The sequence below is a fragment of the Macaca mulatta genome, chromosome 15, assembly GCF_049350105.2.
Source record: "Macaca mulatta isolate MMU2019108-1 chromosome 15, T2T-MMU8v2.0, whole genome shotgun sequence".
In the NCBI taxonomy this organism is placed as follows: Eukaryota; Metazoa; Chordata; class Mammalia; order Primates; family Cercopithecidae; genus Macaca; species Macaca mulatta.
In genome coordinates, this window is record NC_133420.1 from 9,149,868 (window position 1) to 9,169,792 (window position 19,925).

The window sequence follows — 19,925 nt, forward strand, 5'->3', positions numbered from 1 at the left end:
CTACGTGGCAGCCGCTGGAGCCGCAGCCGACGCGGAGCGAGGCCGGCCGCCGGGCACTTCCTGTGGAGGCCGCAGCGGGCGCGGGCGCCGACGGGCGAGGGCCAGCGAGCGAGCGAGCCGAGCCGAGCCGAGCCTCCCGCCGTCGCCATGGGCCAGAACGACCTGATGGGCACGGCTGAGGACTTCGCCGACCAGGTGCGGCCTGCGGGCCCCTCCCCCGGTCCCGACCCAGGCCGCCCGGGCCGCTCCGGAGTCGGCCTCCCCGCGAAGGGCGCCAGGCCCGGGCCGCCCCCCGACTCCTTGTTCCCACAGAGGGGCTCACCGCCCGGGCCCTCCGCCCCGGCCTGGACACCCCCAAACCCGGCCTGCGGGCCCGGTCTCCCCTGCCCGCCGGGCTGCTCCCGGAGCCCGGGCCTGGGCGCCCTGCCTGGCCAGCCGCCCCCACCCTCCAGCCTGCCCGGGGCGCGGGCTGTGGGGGTTTCCTCGCGGGCCGGTGGCGCGAGTCCTAGGGTTGGGTCGGGTCTGAGGCTCGCGGGGAGCGCCTCGGCGTTTGGAGCTGCTGGGGGTTCCCCACACGTTTTTTCTCTCAGTGGGTCTCCCGGAGGCGGGCTGGGAGCTTGGGGACGAACGGGGGCCGGGGGTCCTCCCAGAGGAAAGGGGGCGCGCTGGCGTGCGCCCCAGCTGCAGGATGCCACAGCACTTTTTCTCTTTCCCAGATGTGCTGGACTCTTGGGGTCCCTTTGACCCTGTCTGCATCTCTCCCTCGCCGTTTGGACTCTGCCCTGGGCTGGATTGAGTGGGGACCTGTACACAGCCCGGGAGGAGGGGAAGCTTATCTCCCTGATAGTTTCCTTCCAGCAGTGTCCAGGTGGCATTCTGAGCAACAGGGAAGCCCTTGAAACAGGCGGTTGGGTAACTGTTGAGAGCATTCGGAAACAGGGTGGACAGGATCCGATCCTACAAAGTGAAGGGACACGCAACTCCCTTCCGTCTTTCTTGATTAAGCTTGGCAAAAAAAAAAAAAAAAAAAAAAAAGGTGGTGCTGGTTACACAGATTTATGCCTTTTACTTCTAAAAGAATCCCGTTATGTCGACAGATTAACAGCGTTATCCCCGCAGGGAGAGCCTTCTGTGGCACACTTGCCGTTCTTTCCTCGGTTTACTTAATGTGTTTGTGTGGCTTTGCTAGAGTTTTAAGTAGTGATGGTTAAATTTTTAAATTTTTCTGGAGGTGGTAGTGAGTCATCAAACCCTGAGGCCTAGACTTATTGGAAGGCTTGTGTATGTGTGGTTTAAAAAAAAAAAAAGAAAAGAGTAAGTGACTGTTTTCTAATCAGCTATCGAGCTTTTCCGTTCCTCCTGACGGGTGATCTCTTTCTGGTGTGACCTCACCGTCGGTTCTCATTGCAACACTTTCCTGTGAGCCAATATTTTAAATTTTGGGGGAAAAAGTATATCAACTTGATGAAGCAGTTTTTTCTAAGGTCTTGATTTTGTGCTTAAATATACAATTTAAAAAAAAAAATTTTTTTTTGTTGTTCTTTGAGATAGCGTTTCGACCTTGTTGCCCAGGCTGGAGTGCAATGGTGTGATCTCAGCTCACCACAACCTCTGACTCCCGGGTTCAAGCGATTTTCCTGCCTCAGCCTCCTGAGTAGCTGGGATTACAGGTGTGCACCATCATGCCCGGCTATTTTTTTTTTTTTTTTTTTTTTTTTAGTAGAAACAGGGTTTCTCCATGTTGGTCAGGCTGGTCTCGAACTCCCGACCTCAGGTGGTCCGCCCGCCTCAGCCTCCCAAAGTGCTGGGATTACAGGCATGAGCCACGGCGCCCAGCCTTTAAAGACACAATTTTAAAACTGTGTCCCTTACAAAAACAATTCATATCAAAAGCCCCCAAGAACCAGGTAGACCTTTTAGGTTTGTCAGTTTTCATTGACATAATTTATAGTGACCCATTTATATTTCTCCAAGTCACAACTCCCTAAGAAGATGGCTCCTTATAGCTGAGGGAAGGATGAGAGTTACGTACACTCACTCTTTGTCCTGGAAAACCTGGGATTTGCAAGTGAATTTCATAACCAAATCTAGATCAAATGTCTCCAGTCAAGCTGGTGCCCACTAGCAAATGACAGACTCTCCTCCTGACAAAAAAAGTTCGCAGTCTCTTCACATACTCCTTTCTTGATGATTTTTTTTTCTTTTTTTTGAGACAGAGTTTCGCTCAGGCTGGAGTGCAATGGCTCGATCTTGGCTCACTGCAACCCCCGCTTCCCGGATTCAAGCAATTCTCCTGCCTCAGCCTCCTGAAAGCTGGGATTACAGGTGCCCGCCACCACGCCCAGCTAATTTTTTTGGTATTTTTAGTTGAGACGGGGTTTCCCCATGTTGGCCAGGTTGGTCTTGAACTCCTGACCTCAGGTGATGCTCCTGCCTTGGCCTCCCAAAGTGCTGGGATTACAGGCGTGAGCCACCCCACCCGGCCTTTTCTTCTTGTTTTTTTATTAATGGTTTTTTTTGGAGACAGAGTCTCACTGTGTCACCCAGGCTGGAGTGCAGTGGCACTCAGCTCACTGCAACCTCCACCTCCTGGGTTCAAGCTATTCTCCTGCCTCAGCCTCCTGAGTAGCTGAGATTACAGGTGTGCGCCACCACGCCCAGCTAATTTTTGTGTTTTTAGTAGAGACAGCGTTTTGCCATGTCATGTTGTCTAGGCTGGTCTTGAACACCTGACCTCAGGTGATCCGCTTTGGCATCCTAAAGTGCTGGAATTACAGGTGTGAGCCACCGCGTCCAGCCTTCTTTATGTGTTCTGTTGTGTTTTAAATGAAAGAAGCAGTAGCTTGGAACTGGAAAGGCTCTTGAGGGGGCACAGAGTCAACCTCTCCCAGGTTACTGAGAGGAGGCCAAACACACTCAGGCTCCTAGACTTGCCTGTGGCCACTGAAGAAAAGCCGGGTCTTGGTCCCCAGCGCCCCCAGTCCCTGGTGTTGCTCTTCTGGCACAAGTCAAGGGAAGAGCACTGGCGGGTGAAGGGGCTGCTCACATACAAAACCCAATGGGTTAGGACCATGTCTGTAAGGCAGCGCAGGCTGCCGCCGTCAGATGATCTCATTAGAGTCCGCCTGGGTGGTGGCAGAGCATGGCTGCGGGAGCTTCCATGCCCTTTTGCGGGCAGCTTGGGAGCGCAGCGACTTGTACTCACCCAAACCCCAATCAGACAGACACAGGCAGGTTAATAGGGTTCGAAGTCAAAATATGGCTTCTTGTGGACAGAATCTGATGAAGCCCAGGTGGGGCTTTGTTTCTATTTATCCACATAGTACTTAAAGCTGCCAGACCAGGCTTTTACATGAAAATGACCTAATTTGAAGCCAATAGGGGATTACCATGGAAGTCACTGATCAGATAAAGTGACACATCCATTTTTTCTCATTTTCAGAAAACAAGAGTAAAGCCGAAGTGACAAGATTTGACCAGAAAGTGTGGGCTGCTGAAAGCAAGACCTAAATAAGCTTAGTTTCCCAGGCCCAGTGTCTTCCGATATTATGACAATGACATTAAGTCTTTCACTGGGCCAGGTGCATGACAGACATTCCTTGTGTGACCTTCCTGACTGCAGGAGGTGGACCAGAGCGTCTCCATCTTCAGATGGGCAGAGGGAGGTTGGCTGGCTGCACTGGCTCGTGGTGAGCTGGAGACTGAGTCCACATCTTTTTACCCCAAAGGCTGGGTTCCTCACTGCTTGGTGGACTGTGACCTTTTCTTCTGGTCTGCAGAGGCTGGTCCACGGGGACGAGCAGTCCGGTTAGTTTCTGCTGGCAGGCTCCCCCCAGCTGCATCTCTTGTCTCTCTGCCTCTGGCATCAAGCTCCTTGCTCTGGCAGCCAGGGACAGTGTCCTCTTGCTCCCGGGAGCCATGTTCTGTAGAAACTGCTGAGACATGCTCTATGCAGGAGCTGGGCATTTGGAAGCCATGGGAAGGGGCCAGAAACTCTAATGAACTCAGCAATCCAAACTAATGTCCATGCCTGCAGCTGCTCCTCATTGCCTATTAGACCCTCTGCAAAATGTAGCTTCTAAGCAATTTATACCCATAAACAGCAATATTAGCACTTAATGGGTTCTGCCTGGTGGCTCATCACCAAGGTGACAGAAAAGCTGCATGGGGCCTTCCTCTCCAGTGTGGCCGTTGGTGTTTTTAACCTGTCCTCAAGAGTGGCAGAGCTAGTTCTGGGCCCTGGGAGCTGGCCTTGGCCCTAGCTGAAATGCTGGGGAGGCGAGGATGGGCCTGAGGACACCTGAACCCACAGGTGGTACAGGCACTGCGAGGCTCCCGATGAACACCGTACTGGTGGCTGTCTGGTGTGGCGAGGTCCTGTGACAGTGGCAGGCTCTGTCATATCCTGCCCTATACCATGAAGGAGTGGGGAGAGAAGGCAAAGAGGAGCTGACTCACTTTTCTTTGTGCAGTGATCTTAACGGGAGGTTAAAACACAGCCACCTCGCTCTTTAGGGGAGTGCGGGGGAGAAGCAGGGGAGGTTGTGGTTAGCGAGGCTCCTCCCAGAACATGGGGCCCAGTCATTCTCAGTTACGTCTTTCCTACAGTTGGGATTTTGATCACGCAGTTTTTTAGTAAAGCCAGGCCATCATCTCCCACATTGGGCTGGCGACACCTTTTCTGGCCCTGGGTGATCGGAACACCCAGGGGCGCGGTAACTGAGATGAGCAGCTTCAGCAGTGTCCAGAGTGTGAACCTATAGAGCAGCACGGGAGGGAGGCTTGGGGAAGTTCTGGAGCTGCAGTGAGCCAGTGAGCTGGAGCCGGCTCTGACAGGCTGATGTGAGCGAAGCCGCTGGGCCGCAGGTGCTCGTTTCTAGGATGTGTGGGACCTGAGTTGGGCTTTGAACGAGGCAACCCCAATCCTTGGTGATCAAGTGCCTTTTTCCTCGATGTTCTCATTCACCACTAATTTGCAAGCCGCTTTCCTCAATTTCTTTCTGTCCTGAGTGTGAAGAGAAAGTGGAGTTTTCTATGTGGCGTGGGAGCTGCAGGTGCCTGTGATAGGGATCACTGGATGCCCACGAAGTCATCTCTCAGGGTGGATATCATTAATTACGTTTCTAAAATCCCCTTCAGTCGTCTAAAATAACCACCCCTTTGAGAGAAATCTCAGTCTTCCTGTTAAGCTCCTCAGATGCTGTCACTGCTTGTGAACTATATCCTGCTTGATGGCGCGGTTCTCGGAGAGACTTAATGAGAAGCTTGGCCACAGAGGTGAGCTAACTGTGTCATCTCCTTCCTGCAGCCTGCCAGGTCAACAGCCACCTCTGGCTCTGCTTTCACAGCTCTCTGGCAGGGGGGAGGGAGACTGTCACAGGTTTTATGTGCTCGCCATGTTTACACAGGTCACCTGTGTGCTGGCTACCAGAAATGGCCTGAGTGCCTGCAGTGTGGCTGCTCTTGTCTGTCCTGGGGTGCTGTGTGTCCTTCCTGTGTTGGGGGCTCTTCTCTGCTGTGCTGAGGGGACACTGGCTTTGGGACATGTTCTAGAGTGGCATGACATGGTTCCAGCGGCCAATTTGAAGTAGTTGTGACCAACATGGATGTAGGAAATAAGGTTAATGTTGGGCCCTGGTCTTTAAACATGGCTTTTTCAGTGTTCAGTCCAAACAGATGCTCATTAGATAGTGGCTGGTTTAAGGGAGACTGCATCAGCCTGACTTACAGCTAGTCAGCCTTCAGTCTGGACCAGGCTTGCCTTTGAAAACCAGAACAGCCAACCAGTAGATGTGCTCAGTTCAGAATGCAGTACCTACATTTTTGCATATTTTTCCCCACAGCCAAGAGCTGCGTCTGTCTCCTCACCATGTTCGTGCAGGGAAGGAGGTGTGAATTGCCTGTCCTACCTTCTCTCCCTTTTTTGCTCTTTAATCCTCTTGACCCAGACACTCCAATTAAGAGTTGCAGACTCATCAAAGAGACTTTTAAACACTGCCTCAATCTTGTGGGCTGTGCACGTAGCAGATGAGCATGTTAAATGCGGGTCCTGCAACTGGGGGAAGCTTAGACCGCAGCCCATGGCTGGGCTGGTTTGCTCATCTCGGGCCAGTGAGTGCCTCACAGCTGTCATTTTAGAAGCAAGTCAGGACACCTCTGGTGTCTGTCTTGGGTGTGGATTGCAGTCTACCTCTCTGCTGCTGTTGGGGTCCACGCCCCACACCCACACCCCACCCTGGGAGTCCCGCCACGGCTCCATCTCATCTCAGAGGTCTGCACAGCCTCTTGTTGAGCTCTTCCTCCCCAGTGGTTGCTTCTCCCCTGGTTCAGATGAGGTAAAGGCCTGTGTCCTTGCTGGGGCTTCCCAGCTGGGCCACGACGTGAGGCCATTACTTGAGAGCAGTGGCACATCGTGTGCCGAGGTGGTGTGCTTTATCTCTTCCACGGAATATGGGTGATTATACTGTTGCTGGGCATTTAGAGAGCAACGGGGCCATGAAGCAGAACCTGGGGAGGGTGTGTGGCGTCACCTTTCCCACCGCCCAGTGCGATGCGGGTTGCTTACCTTGTGCACGTGGGCATCTTGTGCTGGTTCTCTGCATTGGCCCTAAAATTCACAGGGGAGTATTTGGGGCCTTTTAAAAAATGAAAAGTGAAACAAGGTCTTCCTCCTAGTAAAGCTGGAAAGAATCTTACCAACCATTAGTTCAGCTGGCCTCACTTTATGGTAGGATAGTAGAGACGCTCTCAAAAAGGGCGTGTCCAGGTCACACAGTGTGCTGGCTGGACGGCACCAGGGCAGGGTGAGATCACAGGGCCTCAGAGCCTCCGCCTGCGCTTCATCTCCCAAACCCGCTTGGTGATTCTCTGGGTATCTGTTGGTCACTGTGATTTCTCCCATCACTTCTGTGGAGTCAAAGGCTGAGTAAATGAGTGCAGAACTGACACTGCAGGGCACAGTGGATTTGGGGAGAATGGCCACCTGGCTTTGTAATCTCTGCCTTCGCTCTCTGCCACATGGGAGCCAATCAACAGTGCTGACCTAGCCGGGGCCCCACCTGACAGGCTAGAGGGTGATCTGAACACCCAGGGGCGTGGTAACTGGGATGGGCAGCTTCAGCAGTGTCTAGGACTTTGAAGCAACTTTAAAAAATGCTGAAAAGTAAGAAACACGCACATCTTCCTTTGTTCCAACAGTAGGTTTAGTCAGCCCTAGGAGGCCTGTGCAGCTGACTTTCGCTCGCCTCCCATGGGGGTCAGCCTCTTGGGTGCTCTTTAGACTCTGGCTTCCCAACATGCGTTCGTGGGTGGGTCCCCTGATCTTTCTCCGAAGGACTTGCTGTGTTACAGGGTTTCTTTCACTTTGTATCTCAGTTTTGCATGGGTGATAAGAGAGAAGTGCATGGGGTAAAGCTGCGTGACATTTGTACCTGGCATCGGTAGTGCATGTTGGCTACCTAACCCAGCTGTCATAAATGACCTGACTCACAGCACAGCAGGAAGTCATAAATGTTTTCTTTCCCTTTGACATTTGACAGTGATTTCACACACTTGCATTTCATTGCTGTTGAAACAGCTGTCCATCCTATTTGTTAGTGTGTTTTAATTTGTTTGAGATTATGCAGGCTTTGACAAAATCCCAGTGCTTTCTAGCCATTAGTGGTACCAGCTTCATACTGTGCTGACAGTTGCTGCACACACAGTCCCCAAGTCAGATGCTGAGCTTGCAGGGGAGAGCTCCGTCAGGGGCCGGGAAGTGCTAGCCCTGGTTTGCGACAGCACACATGCGCTGTCCAGAGCCTGGGGCTTCCTCCTGCGCTCTGGAGATTTTCAGATAACTGTAAACACGTGATCTTACTATTCAGTCAGCCATGTGGCCATCTAGGCCTGGCACCCTGGCTGTCACCTAAGCCAACCCTTGTTCTGTCAGGGTACTCTGGGCGTCATTGGGCAGGCTGGGAGGTCCAGGCCCTTGGCACCTCAGCCATGTGTGACCTGCAGGCTGGGGTCAAGTCTTGGCATTGCACCATCAGGTCTGCGAAGCCGGGGGAACCCCTTTCCACTGGGTTTCATATGCCCATTTGTAAGGTGAGGGGTCGGACCAGAGCAGCAGAGATGCCTGGCAGAGTGCAGTGGTGCCTCAGTAGGGAGGCTGCCGCCGGCATGTCGTGGGCAGAGGCCAGGCTTGCTGCATCATAGCCTGCAGCACCCAGGATGACCCACAGCAGAGTGGCCTGGCCTCAGATGCCGGTAGTGCTGAGGTGCAGAAGCCCTGGATAGATGACCTCTAAGTGCCTTTTCAGATGTCATTCTGTGATCCTAACTTGTAAATGCCTTTGACCGAAAAGAGCAGCTCTGTGTCTTGCTGCAATGCCACCTTCGATGACTGTAATTGACTGCCGAGGCACGGGGGAAATCACAGTGGCAGTGTTAGGGCTGCCGCCCGCTGGGGTCTGCCCCAGAGGGCCTAATGTCAAGTCATGCATCTCCGGGACTGATCCTTGGATTGTCGCATGTGTACAGACTCACAGGGTAGCACTTGGGAGCAAGCACTGAGAGCCCCCTAGTCTGCCCTGGGAAGGCACCGAGGCTGACAGGAGCTCTTGCCTTCCACAGCGTCTGTTCCTCACGCATACCCCGCCCAAGGACGTGCCCGGCAGCGGCCTGGTGCTCCCCGCCGCAGCCACCTCACCCTTGGGTTTCTGTGGCCCTGCAGTTCCTCCGTGTCACAAAGCAGTACCTGCCCCACGTGGCGCGCCTCTGTCTGATCAGCACCTTCCTGGAGGACGGCATCCGCATGTGGTTCCAGTGGAGCGAGCAGCGCGACTACATCGACAGCACCTGGAACTGCGGCTACCTGCTGGCCTCATCCTTCGTCTTCCTCAACTTGCTGGGACAGCTGAGTGAGTGGCTCTGAGGGTGGTCAGGATTCACTGGGCGTCTTGTTCTGTGATCGTTAGCAGTTGGGAGGCTGTGTGTGAACTCGGTCTCCTGAGACTGCTGTCCCCCTCTTCTCCAGCTCAGCTGTGCCAGGCCAGGAGTCTGGTTCTGCAGGCCTCGGCAGGGACGCTCAGTCTCTAGCCCTGGGCTCACTGCTTTAGGGCTTGCTAAGGAAATAGGACATGGTGTCTGTCAGGGACCCACAGCAGGAGATGCTGGAGTCTGACTGGTCTGGGTGGATCAGAGAGGAAGTAAGGCTGTCAAAGACAAAGGTGTCTAAAAAGGATAAGTAGATTGAGGTAAATGGAGAGGGGAGAGCATTCATGAGCCCAGAATGAAGCTCGTGTTGGCTCAGGTCTGTCTTATGGCCTTGGTGGACCAGCTTCTGGTGGCAGTCCTCCCTCCTTTGTACATTACAGGCCAAGGGATTTGCGCTTCCCACCTGTTCAGAAGCGCTCCACAGTAGAGCAGTTAATTGCCTGCCTCAGGTAGGTGGCTGACTTGGGAGCTGACTGTGGGAAATGGCCCGTTCTTTATTACGGCAAGGGCTCCACTTTCTGGTGTTTGTGATAAGTCTAGTCAACTTACCATGTGTGATCCTTGCCTATCATTAATTCTCCCAGAAGTTGCCTGTTGCTTGGATAGGTGGTTTGGCTGCCTCTGGACGAAAGGGCCAGGTGAGATGGCAGTGTACCGAGACACTGCTGCCCCCAGCCCCGACACCCACCCTCAGGCCCCCTAACCCTTGTCCTTCCCTCCAGCTGGCTGCGTCCTGGTGTTGAGCAGAAACTTCGTGCAGTACGCCTGCTTCGGGCTCTTTGGAATCATAGCTCTGCAGGTACACGGGCTGCGTGGTTGGGGCTCCCTTCTCTTTGCTCTGGTGGAGCAGAACTTCTGAAAAGACATCCTTGAGGGTTCATTGTCACTCCCCTTTCAGCCCCTTGCATGTCTGTGACTGCCTGGAGCTCCTTTCTCTTCTGGGGAAGTCGTGAGCCCAAGCAGGGCTGTAGAGGCAGGTCATTCGGTACTGGACCATCTTTTGTCCCATTCCTGTGATTACCGTGACAAGGGAAGTCCCGAGCTTGGTTGCAGCCAGGATGCTGTCTTGTTATCACGTTGCTTCATAAAGAAGAATACCTGGTTATTCAGAATGAAATGCAGGGAACAGAATATCTGAATCCACATCAGTGGTCTCAGAATAACTTTGTTCTCTGGAACATCATAGCACATTTCTTGAGAAATAACCACATTTTTGAGCTTAGATTTGTCCTTGGTCTCCTGCGGTGGTTTTGTGTGTTTTAGACTCCAGCTGACATTGGAGAGACTGTCTAATGTATCATGAAGTCTGTGGAAATGCCTGTGGACAGGCCGAGACTCAAGTGTCTCTCTCTTCTTTCCCCTCAGACGATTGCCTACAGCATTTTATGGGACTTGAAGTTTTTGATGAGGTATGTGCATTCTGGTTGGGTTTAGCTGGTTTTAGTATACGCTGCTCATACAGGTTGAGCATTGCGCATCCAAAGTCTGAAATGCTCCAAAATGGGAAAAATCTTGGGCACCAACATGACACTCAAAGGAAGTGCTCACTGGAACGTTTCAGGTTTTGGATTTTCAGATTTGGGATGCTCAGCCGATAAGTATATAATGCAAATATGCCAAAATCTGAAACACTTTGGGTCCCAAGCATTTCACTCTGTATTTCTAAACTCAGTTAACTATTGGTTGGAGTAGACTTCTTTGGGTCCAAACCAAGCTTGTCCAGCCTGTGGTCCACAGGGTGAATGCAGCCCAACACAAACTCATAAACTTCCTTAAAACATTGACAGCTGTTTTGCAATTTTTAAGTTTTATTTTTTAGCTCATCAGCTATCATTAGCATTAGCGTGTTTTATGTGTGGCCAAGACAGTTCTTCCAGTGTAGCCCAGGGAAGCCAAAAGATTAGACCCCCTGGTCTAAATTCCGCCTCTTAGAAACAGGTTCTAAAGAGGATGTTGCAGAGCCCCTATAATAGTAGAGACTGAAACCGCCTCTTCTGACCCCTTATTTCACGGGCATGGGGACTCAGGGTCTGAGTGGAGGACAGGCCTGCCCACAGGGGCCCAGCTGGTCAACACTGAAGCCGTGACTAGGACTCGGTTCTGTGTGTGTTCAGGTAGCCTGTTGCTGTCGAGTTGTAAAGACATGTCTGTCTCCTCAGCTGTGTTGGAACTATGTAAGGTTTGACATGGGTGTAACCTGAGTCTGAGGTCCTGTGCGCATGCCTGCCTGGTCCTGCTTGGCAGATCACTGGGTCTGGAGAAAGGGAAGTAAGAGCCTTCCTATACTGGCAGCAAGTTCTCCCTGCACCTGGTCTCACAGACAGGCCAGATCCTGGTGAGGCTTAGCTTCCAGCCCACATATCTGTTCCTCAGGAACCTGGCCCTGGGAGGAGGCCTGTTGCTGCTCCTAGCAGAATCCCGTTCTGAAGGGAAGAGCATGTTTGCGGGCGTCCCCACCATGCGTGAGAGCTCCCCCAAACAGTACATGCAGCTCGGAGGCAGGGTCTTGCTGGTTCTGATGTTCATGACCCTCCTTCACTTTGACGCCAGCTTCTTTTCTGTAAGTATTCCTACTTGCCTGAATGGGTCTGGTTTCCTGTCCTTTAGAGAGAATGCTGTCCCTCCCCCACCCCCTCCCTGCTCACCTCTCCCTGGTTGGGTACTAACCACAACCTGGGGGAGCTGCTCAAATGGAGCAAACTTTTTGATCCCATTAAAACAGACCAAAACATCGTCACTCTTGTGTGTCAAGCCTTCCTTCCAGCAAGTGAAGGCCAGAACCTCTGACCTTGGTGGAGTGTGCTTAGCCCTTGCTAGGGCCAAGGCTCTCCACCCAGGCTCCCCTTACTCTTCTTTCTCTCCTCCCTGTTCATATCTTTCTCAAGTAATTCCTGTGTGTCACGTGTCAGAGGCAGGCCTCCAGGAGCTTCCAGAGCACATCTCTGGAGCTGACTGAGAGCGCTGGCTAGACAGTGTCCAGGAAGAGCTCCTGGTGCCATGGGGAGAAGAGAGAGGATGTTTCTGGCCTGGATGGCTGGGTGGGCCAAGAAGCACTTGGGAATTTAGTTATGGATTAGAGATTCATCTTGGTAAATCACAGCCTTTTACTAGTTAGGAACTTCAATCTTCCCCAAACCTTCCACATTTCAAAGCTGGTGCTTTATTGCCTCCTGCCTCCTCCCAGCTTTTATCTCCCCTCTTGCACCAGCAGCCGTCTCAGCAGTAGCTACATCAGCCTGATGGATAGAGACTTCATGATATGCAGCAGCTGGAATTTTGTTTGTAAAGCATCTCTTTTCCTCACGTTTATTTTGAATTTCTTACGTTTCAACCTATGCAGATTGTCCAGAACATCGTGGGCACAGCTCTGATGATTTTAGTGGCCATTGGGTTTAAAACCAAGCTGGCTGCTTTGACTCTGGTTGTCTGGCTCTTTGCCATCAACGTATATTTCAACGCCTTCTGGACCATTCCAGTCTACAAGCCCATGCATGACTTCCTGAAATACGACTTCTTCCAGACCATGTCGGTGATCGGGGGCTTGCTCCTGGTGGTGGCGCTGGGCCCTGGGGGTGTCTCCATGGATGAGAAGAAGAAGGAGTGGTAACAGTCACAGATCCCTACCTGCCTGGCTAAGACCCGTGGCCGTCGAGGACTGGTTTGGGGTGGAGTCAACAAAACTGCCAGCTTTTATGTATCCTCTTCCCTTCCCCTCCCTTGGTAAAGGCACAGATGTTTTGAGAACTTTATTTGCAGAGACACCTGAGAATTCATGGCTCGGTCTGCTCTGGAGCCACAGTCTGGCGTTTGACCCTTCAGTGCTGGCCAGCCTGGCAGTTGGAGGCCTCCCCTATGCCAAGGCTTTGGAGTGAACAGCCCACTTGGCTGTGGCACCTCAGTCCTATTTTTGAGTTTGTTTTGTGGAGGTGCAGGAGGGCCTTCAGGCTGTGCTGTGAGCAGACACATTGGTATCACCATTCAGAGCACCCTCCCTCTTAGTTTTAAGTTTACGTTTTTAGCGAAAACTACTAAATGATGTTGGGTGGTTCAGCCAGACCTCAAAGCGGTTAAACCTCCCTGGTGTAAAATCACACCAGTGGCTTCAATGTTGTTTCTGCCCCGTATTGTAGTATTTTATAGGAACAGTGAAAACATTTAGGGACACCCAAAGAATGACACAGTATTAAAGGGATGGTGGAAGCTGCTGTTTATGATAAAAGTCATTGGTCAGAAAATCAGCTTGGATTGGTGCCAAGTGTTTTATTGGGTAACACCCTGGGAGTTTTAGTAGCTTGAGGCAAGGCCGAGGGGCAAAGGAGTCCTTGGGGAAGCTGCTGGTCTGGGTGCTGCTGGCCTCAGAGCTGGCAGTGGGGAGGGCTAGTGAGACTACACACGGGGTGACCCCAGCAGCAGCACCCCGCAAGCCAGCCTGGCCAGCTGCTCCTCGGACCAGCTTGGGGAGCTGCAGCCGCTGTGGCCAGGGGGTGTGGCGGGAGCTCCCAGCACTGGAGACCCACGGACTCAATCCAGTTACCTCACATGGGGCCTTTTCTGAGCAAGGTCTCGAAAGCGCAGGCCACCCTGGCTGAGCAGCATCCTCCTTTCCCAGCTGCACTCGCCCTGTGGGCAGCCCGACACGCCACTTTCCTGAGGCTGTTGCTCACTCAGATTGTCCGTTTGCTATGCCGAATGCAGCCAAAATTCCTTTTTACAATTTGTGATGCCTTACCGATTTGATCTTAATCCTGTATTTAAAGTTTTCTAACACTGCCTTATACTGTGTTTCTCTTTTTGGGGGGTTTAACTGCTTGTTGCTCCCTGTCGTCTGCACCATAGTAAATGCCACAAGGGTGGTCGAACACCTCTCTGGCCCCTAGACCTATCTGGGGACAGGCTGGCTCAGCCTGTCTCCAGGGCTGCTGCGTCCCAGCCCCCAGCCTGCCTCCAGCTTGGCCTCTCGTCCGTTGGCTCTGCAGGGCAGCGGTGAGGCAGGTTTCTGCTCGTAAGTGCTTTTGGAAGTCACCTACCCTGAGGAGGGGCACCTTTTTAACACAGCCGAGCTAGTCCCAACACGTTTGCAAATCTTCCCCTGGTGGCCTACTTCCTTACCCCCTAATATTGGTAAGATCAAGCAACGGCTTCAGGACATGGGTTCTTTCCTCCTGTGATCATTCAAGTGCTCACTGCACGAAGACTGGCTTCTCACTGTTTCAACCTCACCAGGGCTGTCTCTTGGTCCACACTCTGCTCCCCATTAGTGCCGTATGACAGCCCCATCAAATGACCTTGGCCAAGTCAGGGTTTCTCTGTGGTCAGGTTGGTTGGCTGGTTGGTGGAAAGTAGGGTGGACCAAAGGAGGCCCCACGAGCAGTCAGCACCAGTTCTGCACCAGCAGCGCCTCCGTCCTAGTGGGTGTTGCTGTTTCTCCTGGCCCTGGGTGGGCTAGGGCCTGATTGGGGAAGATGCCTTTGCAGGGAGGAGAGGGTAAGTGGGATCTACCAATTGGTTTTGGCAAAACAGTTTCTAAGATTTTTTTGCTTTATGTGGGAAACAGATCTAAATCTCATTTTATGCTGTATTTTATATCTTAGTTGTGTTTGAAAACATTTTTGATTTTTGGAAACACATCAAAATAAATAATGGCATTTGTTGTATGCAGTGTGATCCTACAGTGTTGCCCAACCTGACTGGGGCTCCCCTCAGGATGCCAGTGGGTGAGGTTGCTTCTCCAGGCTTCTCTGAAGACCACTCAGAAGCCATGTCCAGAGAGAATTAGTCCCTCAGAGTCCCTCCTACTTCCTGGATGTGGGGGACAGACCCCCTCAGCCCTGCCTTAGAGGGCAACAGATGTCACGAGACAAGGATAAGTGGGAGACATGGGGACAGCCAATCATTCAGAGGACATGTGGCTTGATGAGGAGCGGGGGAAATATCTGAAGGCTTTCTCGAAACTTCACAGCATGGGCTTTTATTAACCTGGCTGTTTACAGGAGCTGAAGCTCTTGGGTTTGCAGTGATGACTCTTGAACTTCTTTTTCAACGAGCCCAACTGCTTCTGTGGGATAAACAGAATTCTGATTACTGAGCCCTTCTGATCCCATGGAGAAGGGGGCCCTGCAGTGCAGGGCTTTCCCCACCCGTACAGCCTCGGAGGTGTTGGTGTCAAATACCCACAGAGGCTTCCTCCGCCCCCGTTTCCTTAACAGCTGCAGGATTAGACTGCGCTCAGCAGGGCCTTAGAGGAGCATGGTGCAATGCCACACGCTAATTAGGACCTTGACCTCTTCTAGCCTTGCTCCTGCTTATCTACCAAAGGCGGGGAAGTCTCTACTCCTGCCCTGATGGCAAAGGCAAAGGTGGTGGCTAGTAATCAGGTCCCTGTGCCCAGAGGTAAGGACAAACAAGCCACAGCTCATAGTCTGAGGTGGGAGGGTGTCCTCACAAACCACTGGTCTCGACCATGGTCCATGGAGCCTGGCTTCCACAAGGGGCTGGCTGGGAAGCAATGGCAGCCACTCATGGCCTTTTGCCAGCCAGCGGCCTCGGCTTCTATGGTCCTTGTGTGTTGTTGGCTTGGGATTTCACTTGTGGAAAAGGTTGTTTTCTTTTCTTTTTTTTTTTTTTTTGAGACGGAGTCTTGCTCTGTCGCCCAGGCTGGAGTGCAATGGCCGGATCTCGGCTCACTGCAAGCTCCGCCTCCCGGGTTTACGCCATTCTCCTGCCTCAGCCTCCCGAGTAGCTGGGACTACAGGCGCCCGCCACCGCGCCTGGCTAGTTTTTTGTATTTTTTCGTAGAGACGGGGTTTCACTATGTGAGCCAGGATGGTCTCGATCTCCTGACCTCGTGTTCCGCCCGTCTCGGCCTCCCAAAGTGCCGGGATTACAGGCTTGAGCCACCGCGCCCGGCCGTTTTCTTTTTTTAAACAAATGGAAAACCATCACTAGAGGAAGCCACTGACTGCCACACTAACAGAGTAGAGGTGACAGCTCACCTTCCCGCGCTTCTGGACCAGTCCTCGGTACACGGCTGTCTCTCTCCTGCCCTCATCAGTGACCTTCTCTCTTGGGGGCTTTGCCTTCTCATCCTGTTCGTCTGTCAAAAAGTCATCAGTGCCATCCGCGTCCTCTGTGCTTCCAAGGTCCTTTCTGGTGAATAGCTCAGCTGGGAGGAACACAGGGATTGGCTGACGGTTATTTTAGGCTGAGTTCACCACCACCTTTGCAGGGGACGCCGCACCACAGTCTGCTCCCTGCTGACAGGAGAGGGTCAGGGAGAGGCAGGGGTCGTTCCGCTTACGTGGGTACAGGTCTGTCATGCTGTCGTCACTTGGAGCTCCCCCTTCATCACTGGATGTGGGCTCCCAGAAGGCTTCTCGCGGGCTAGGCTCGTCACCGTCCATCTGGTCCTCCCTCCTCCTCCTCCGGTGCACCAGGCAGGCAGGGACGTACTCCACCCCTTGCTTCTGACATTCTTCATCTGGGAGATAAGCCAGCACACGCTGGGCACCTCCACACCCCCCACGGTCCTCTGGGCCACAGCTAACCCATGGGGCCTGCACTCGGCCAGGGCCCCACAGCCCCACTGCCCTGGACAAAAACCATAGCAGCTGCTGGGCGCCTCAGCTCTGTTCCTACCAGGCATGCAGGGAGGGCGGTGGGGCAGGGCTGCAACCAGGAGGCAAGAAGATGGTACAGGTCTACTGGGCCTTGACCACTCATCCCGGATCCAGCCAGGCCTAGGAAGCCATGACTAGGAGGGCACTGAGGAGGCCCAAGGCCAACTATGCCCCAGTTAGGTTGGCATGGCCTCTCAAAGGCAGCGTGGGCTGGCAGTGATGCCACCCTCTCCCCAGCAGCCTGAAGCCCTCCCTCAGCACATGGGCGGGGGTCAGTGGAGGTTGGCTGCCTGGCCTTTGCTGCCCCTTAGTGGGTGAGAGGGGAGTTGGGACAAGGCTTCCATGGAAGGACCTCACTGGAATCACCACCGTTGTTCCCTCGTATATTAGAGGGTCTGCTGGGGCTTGCCCTCCAGTCCAGCGCAGCTCCCATCATCATCCCTCGTGGGCTGCACGAGCCCTGCTGGGCCCTAGCCGTTGATGTGGTGGCCCATCTCCAGGGCTCTTTCCCTCCTTGTCTCTGCCACCCACCCCCATGGCCACGCAGCAGCCTTGTCACCACCAGAACTTGAAGGCAGAGCCCCCTCACAGCCACGTTCGGACTTCTCTGGACCACTGCCTTGTAGGGACCTCAGCACCCCAGTCCCGTCTCAGCTCCATGGTCCCTCATCATAACCACTCTTCATGGGAACCCCGTGGCCGCCTGCAGTTAGAACCTTCCTGCCCACCCCTTGACAGCTAACATACTAGCTGGAAAAAGTCCAAGCCCCAGGCTGGGAGCCCTCGTGCCTGCAAGGCCTCTGCAAGGTGCCTGCCTTCTACCTGAGAAACCCTAGTCCTGCCTTCTCAATCCACGCTCATGCTTGGGAGGGCTGGACCGCCTCTCCAAAGACTCATCAAAAGCCCGTGGTTGCATCTTCCCATCCATAAGCCAACCTGAATCTGTCCGCTCCAGCCTCTGTCCATTTCCCTCCTTAGCTAGACTCCAGAAAGTCCTTCTGGTGACCCAGCATGTGCCTAAGGCTGGACACTGCCCTCATGGGCTGCAGCCTACGCTCCACTCTAGCCAGGTGTCCCTGCCAAATTTCGGGTGCCCCACCAAGGTTGCCAGAGGCCTCCACGTTATCAAATACATCATTTGTCTGTCCTCATCTTCCCTTCAGTAACACGGGAGGACTTCCATCCTCTTGCTGAGGCTCAGGACCAGTCCTCTCTCCCTTCTCTAAACTCTCGCTGGGTGCTCTCAGCATGGGTGTCCCTGTTTCAAAAGCCTGATACTTCCCTAATACACACCTTTCCTAATACAGCTCAAGCTTAAAACCTTCAAAGGGACTCTGAATTCTTCCCCCCAAACCCACCGTCTTTTCCTGGATGGCTACAGTCAAGGGGCCCTCCCTTCTCAACCATGCACACTGTCCATGCAGCCCCAGCCAGCCCTCTCCACACACCCACTGCAGCGCTCCTGGCCGGGCCTCCGGGCCATCCCTGCTGTGCACACTAGCCCAGCCTGTCCTTTGGAGCCTACCTCAGCTAACACATTTTTGCCTCAGACATCCATGGACCCTGGCTTCTCCCTGGGGTGCTGTTCCCCCTGACCCCACTGCTACCACCTCCCTCCAGCCTCAGCCTCGAGCGAATCCCTCAGCAAGCCTCCCCAGCTGTCCTGTCTCCGCAAGCCCACCCCACATCCCTCGCCAGGTTTCTTCCACACTTTGCATCGCCACGTGCACTCACTCCCTCCCAAGCCTGCTTCTGGCTCTGCACCTGCCTGCACTAGAAGCTGTGGGGTCAGGGGCCATCATCCCTCTCTTCATTGTGCCAAAAACAGGCATGGTGCATCAACACGGATTGCTGAAGGATGACCTGCCTTCAAGCACGCTCCATTTGGGGCAGGGCGAGCATGCACTCAGATGGCGATGCACTGATGGGGGTTTACTGGGACTTACATTTACACAGAGCTCGCTGGTACCGCCGGCCCTGGGTGTGCCTCAGCACGTGTTCTGGGCACTTGTTGATGTGCCGCAGAGTGAGTTTGCAGAACAACTGGTGCCTACAGAGCAGAGAAACCAAGTTTGTAGGGATAGTTCACAGCAAGGATTCAGACTGGTGGCTGTGTCTTGGACTCATCCCTGGACGGTCTACCGGGGACGGTGTACCATGCGGCTTGGGCATAGGGCTTTTAAAGGCTCCCGGAGCAATTCCACTCTGAAGCTGGGCAGGGAACCGCTGACCCAGGCCAACTGCAGCCTCTTAATGTTTACCGGAAAAGTAGGCATGGCAGCCTCGCTGACTGCTCCAAGATGAGTTCACGCAAGAGGACGACTCCACCTGGCCAAGTGCTCAATGAATGGAAAGATCCCATCTCTGTTTGGACGATTATTACCAACCCTAGTTCCCAGGTAAATCAAAGATCCCTTCTGGGGTCAACAGGAGAACCCAACGCTGTTCACAACCTCAGGTGACAAAGCACAAGCCTCTACTCCTCTGTGAAGCAGCCACACCCCACAAGACAAACCTCAGGTTTACCGAAAAGCAAACGAGCTCACCGAGAGGCCTCGCCAGGATCGCAGGTGACTCCAGCACCCGGGCGACCACCTGCATCCCAGGGCTCCCAACTCTGAAAGAGTGGGAGCTGCAGCACTGGCGGAGTCCTCAGGAGGAGGGAACTTTGGGGTTTACCACCCAGGACCTGTCCTCAGCCGAGCCCTCCCGGGAACCTCCCTTAGAGGGGGTTCAGGCACCGGGGGGGCACCAGCGGAGGGGCTGTCCTAATTGCCCTGGGCCTCCCCACGCCGCCGCGGACCACCTACGGGTTCTTGGTGCTGGGCACGATGTGCGGCTCGAACTCTGCAAAGTCGAAGGCCGGGGAGGCGCGGACCAGCCGCTGGTACTTTTTGCCGCGGGTGTACACCTGGAGCTCCGGCAGGCGGCAGGGCAGCTCATGACCAGTCAAGATGCACCTCACCTGCTGACGCACGGGCAGGCGGTCAGGAGGGCCGGGGCTCCTGTCACGGCCGCTCCCCGGTGCCCCCTCCTGCCGCGCCCCCTTCCTTCCCCTCCCCTGACCTCGCCGCGTCCTTTCTCCTGCCCTCCCCTCAGCCCCTCATCTCAACTGCGCCCTTCTCCACCACTCCATTCCCCTCCCGAGCCGCGAACCTTGCGGGCGTCCGGCTGGAGCCGCAGGCTCGGGTGCTCGCGCAGGAAGGCCTGCACGTCGGCCGGCAACTCGCTCATGGCCGAGACGCCCGCAGACCACCCCGGCGGAAGCAGCTCCCAGAACGTGGGGCCGGGAGCGGGGCTCTGGGCGGGACTCGGCGGCGACCCGGAAGC

General features: G+C 54.2%; 2 protein-coding genes and 1 long non-coding RNA gene across 6 annotated transcripts; 2 read left to right on the forward strand and 1 right to left on the reverse strand.

Moving 5' to 3' along the window:
- Positions 1–12: 12 nt before the first annotated feature.
- Positions 13–14,645, forward strand: SURF4 (surfeit 4; the record flags this gene model as incomplete). 2 transcript variants are annotated; one of them, NM_001377196.1, is made up of 6 exons in its annotated part: positions 13–195; positions 8,717–8,903; positions 9,702–9,778; positions 10,345–10,388; positions 11,353–11,539; positions 12,320–14,645. In NM_001377196.1, the coding sequence occupies 6 exons, from the start codon at positions 148–150 to the stop codon at positions 12,584–12,586; spliced, it is 810 nt and encodes a 269-aa protein (NP_001364125.1). In that variant the 3' UTR covers positions 12,587–14,645.
- On the forward strand, positions 1,546–3,807 carry LOC144334983 (uncharacterized). The gene is made up of 3 exons (XR_013405328.1): positions 1,546–1,670; positions 2,217–2,641; positions 3,443–3,807. It is a non-coding gene; the product is annotated as an uncharacterized LOC144334983 (long non-coding RNA).
- SURF2 (surfeit 2) lies at positions 13,225–19,897 on the reverse strand. Of its 3 annotated transcripts, none has more exons than XM_077964966.1 (6): positions 19,752–19,897; positions 19,406–19,560; positions 18,542–18,645; positions 16,277–16,456; positions 15,972–16,141; positions 13,225–15,031 (listed from the first exon to the last, which is right to left on the reverse strand). In XM_077964966.1, the coding sequence occupies exons 1-6, from the start codon at positions 19,827–19,829 to the stop codon at positions 14,951–14,953; spliced, it is 768 nt and encodes a 255-aa protein (XP_077821092.1). In that variant the 5' UTR covers positions 19,830–19,897; the 3' UTR covers positions 13,225–14,950.
- Positions 19,898–19,925: the final 28 nt, after the last annotated feature.

Bases quoted from the DNA above. Each gene is read 5' to 3' on its own strand.
- SURF2 (XM_077964966.1), bottom strand. From the start codon at position 19,829: ATGAGCGAGTTGCCGGCCGACGTGCAGGCCTTCCTGCGCGAGCACCCG. The intron at 18,646-19,405 runs GTAGGTGGTCCG...TCTGCTCTGTAG, and splicing joins GTGCCCAGCACCAAGAACCC to GCACCAGTTGTTCTGCAAAC. The intron at 16,457-18,541 runs GTAAGTCCCAGT...CTTATCTCCCAG, and splicing joins CCAGCGAGCTCTGTGTAAAT to ATGAAGAATGTCAGAAGCAA.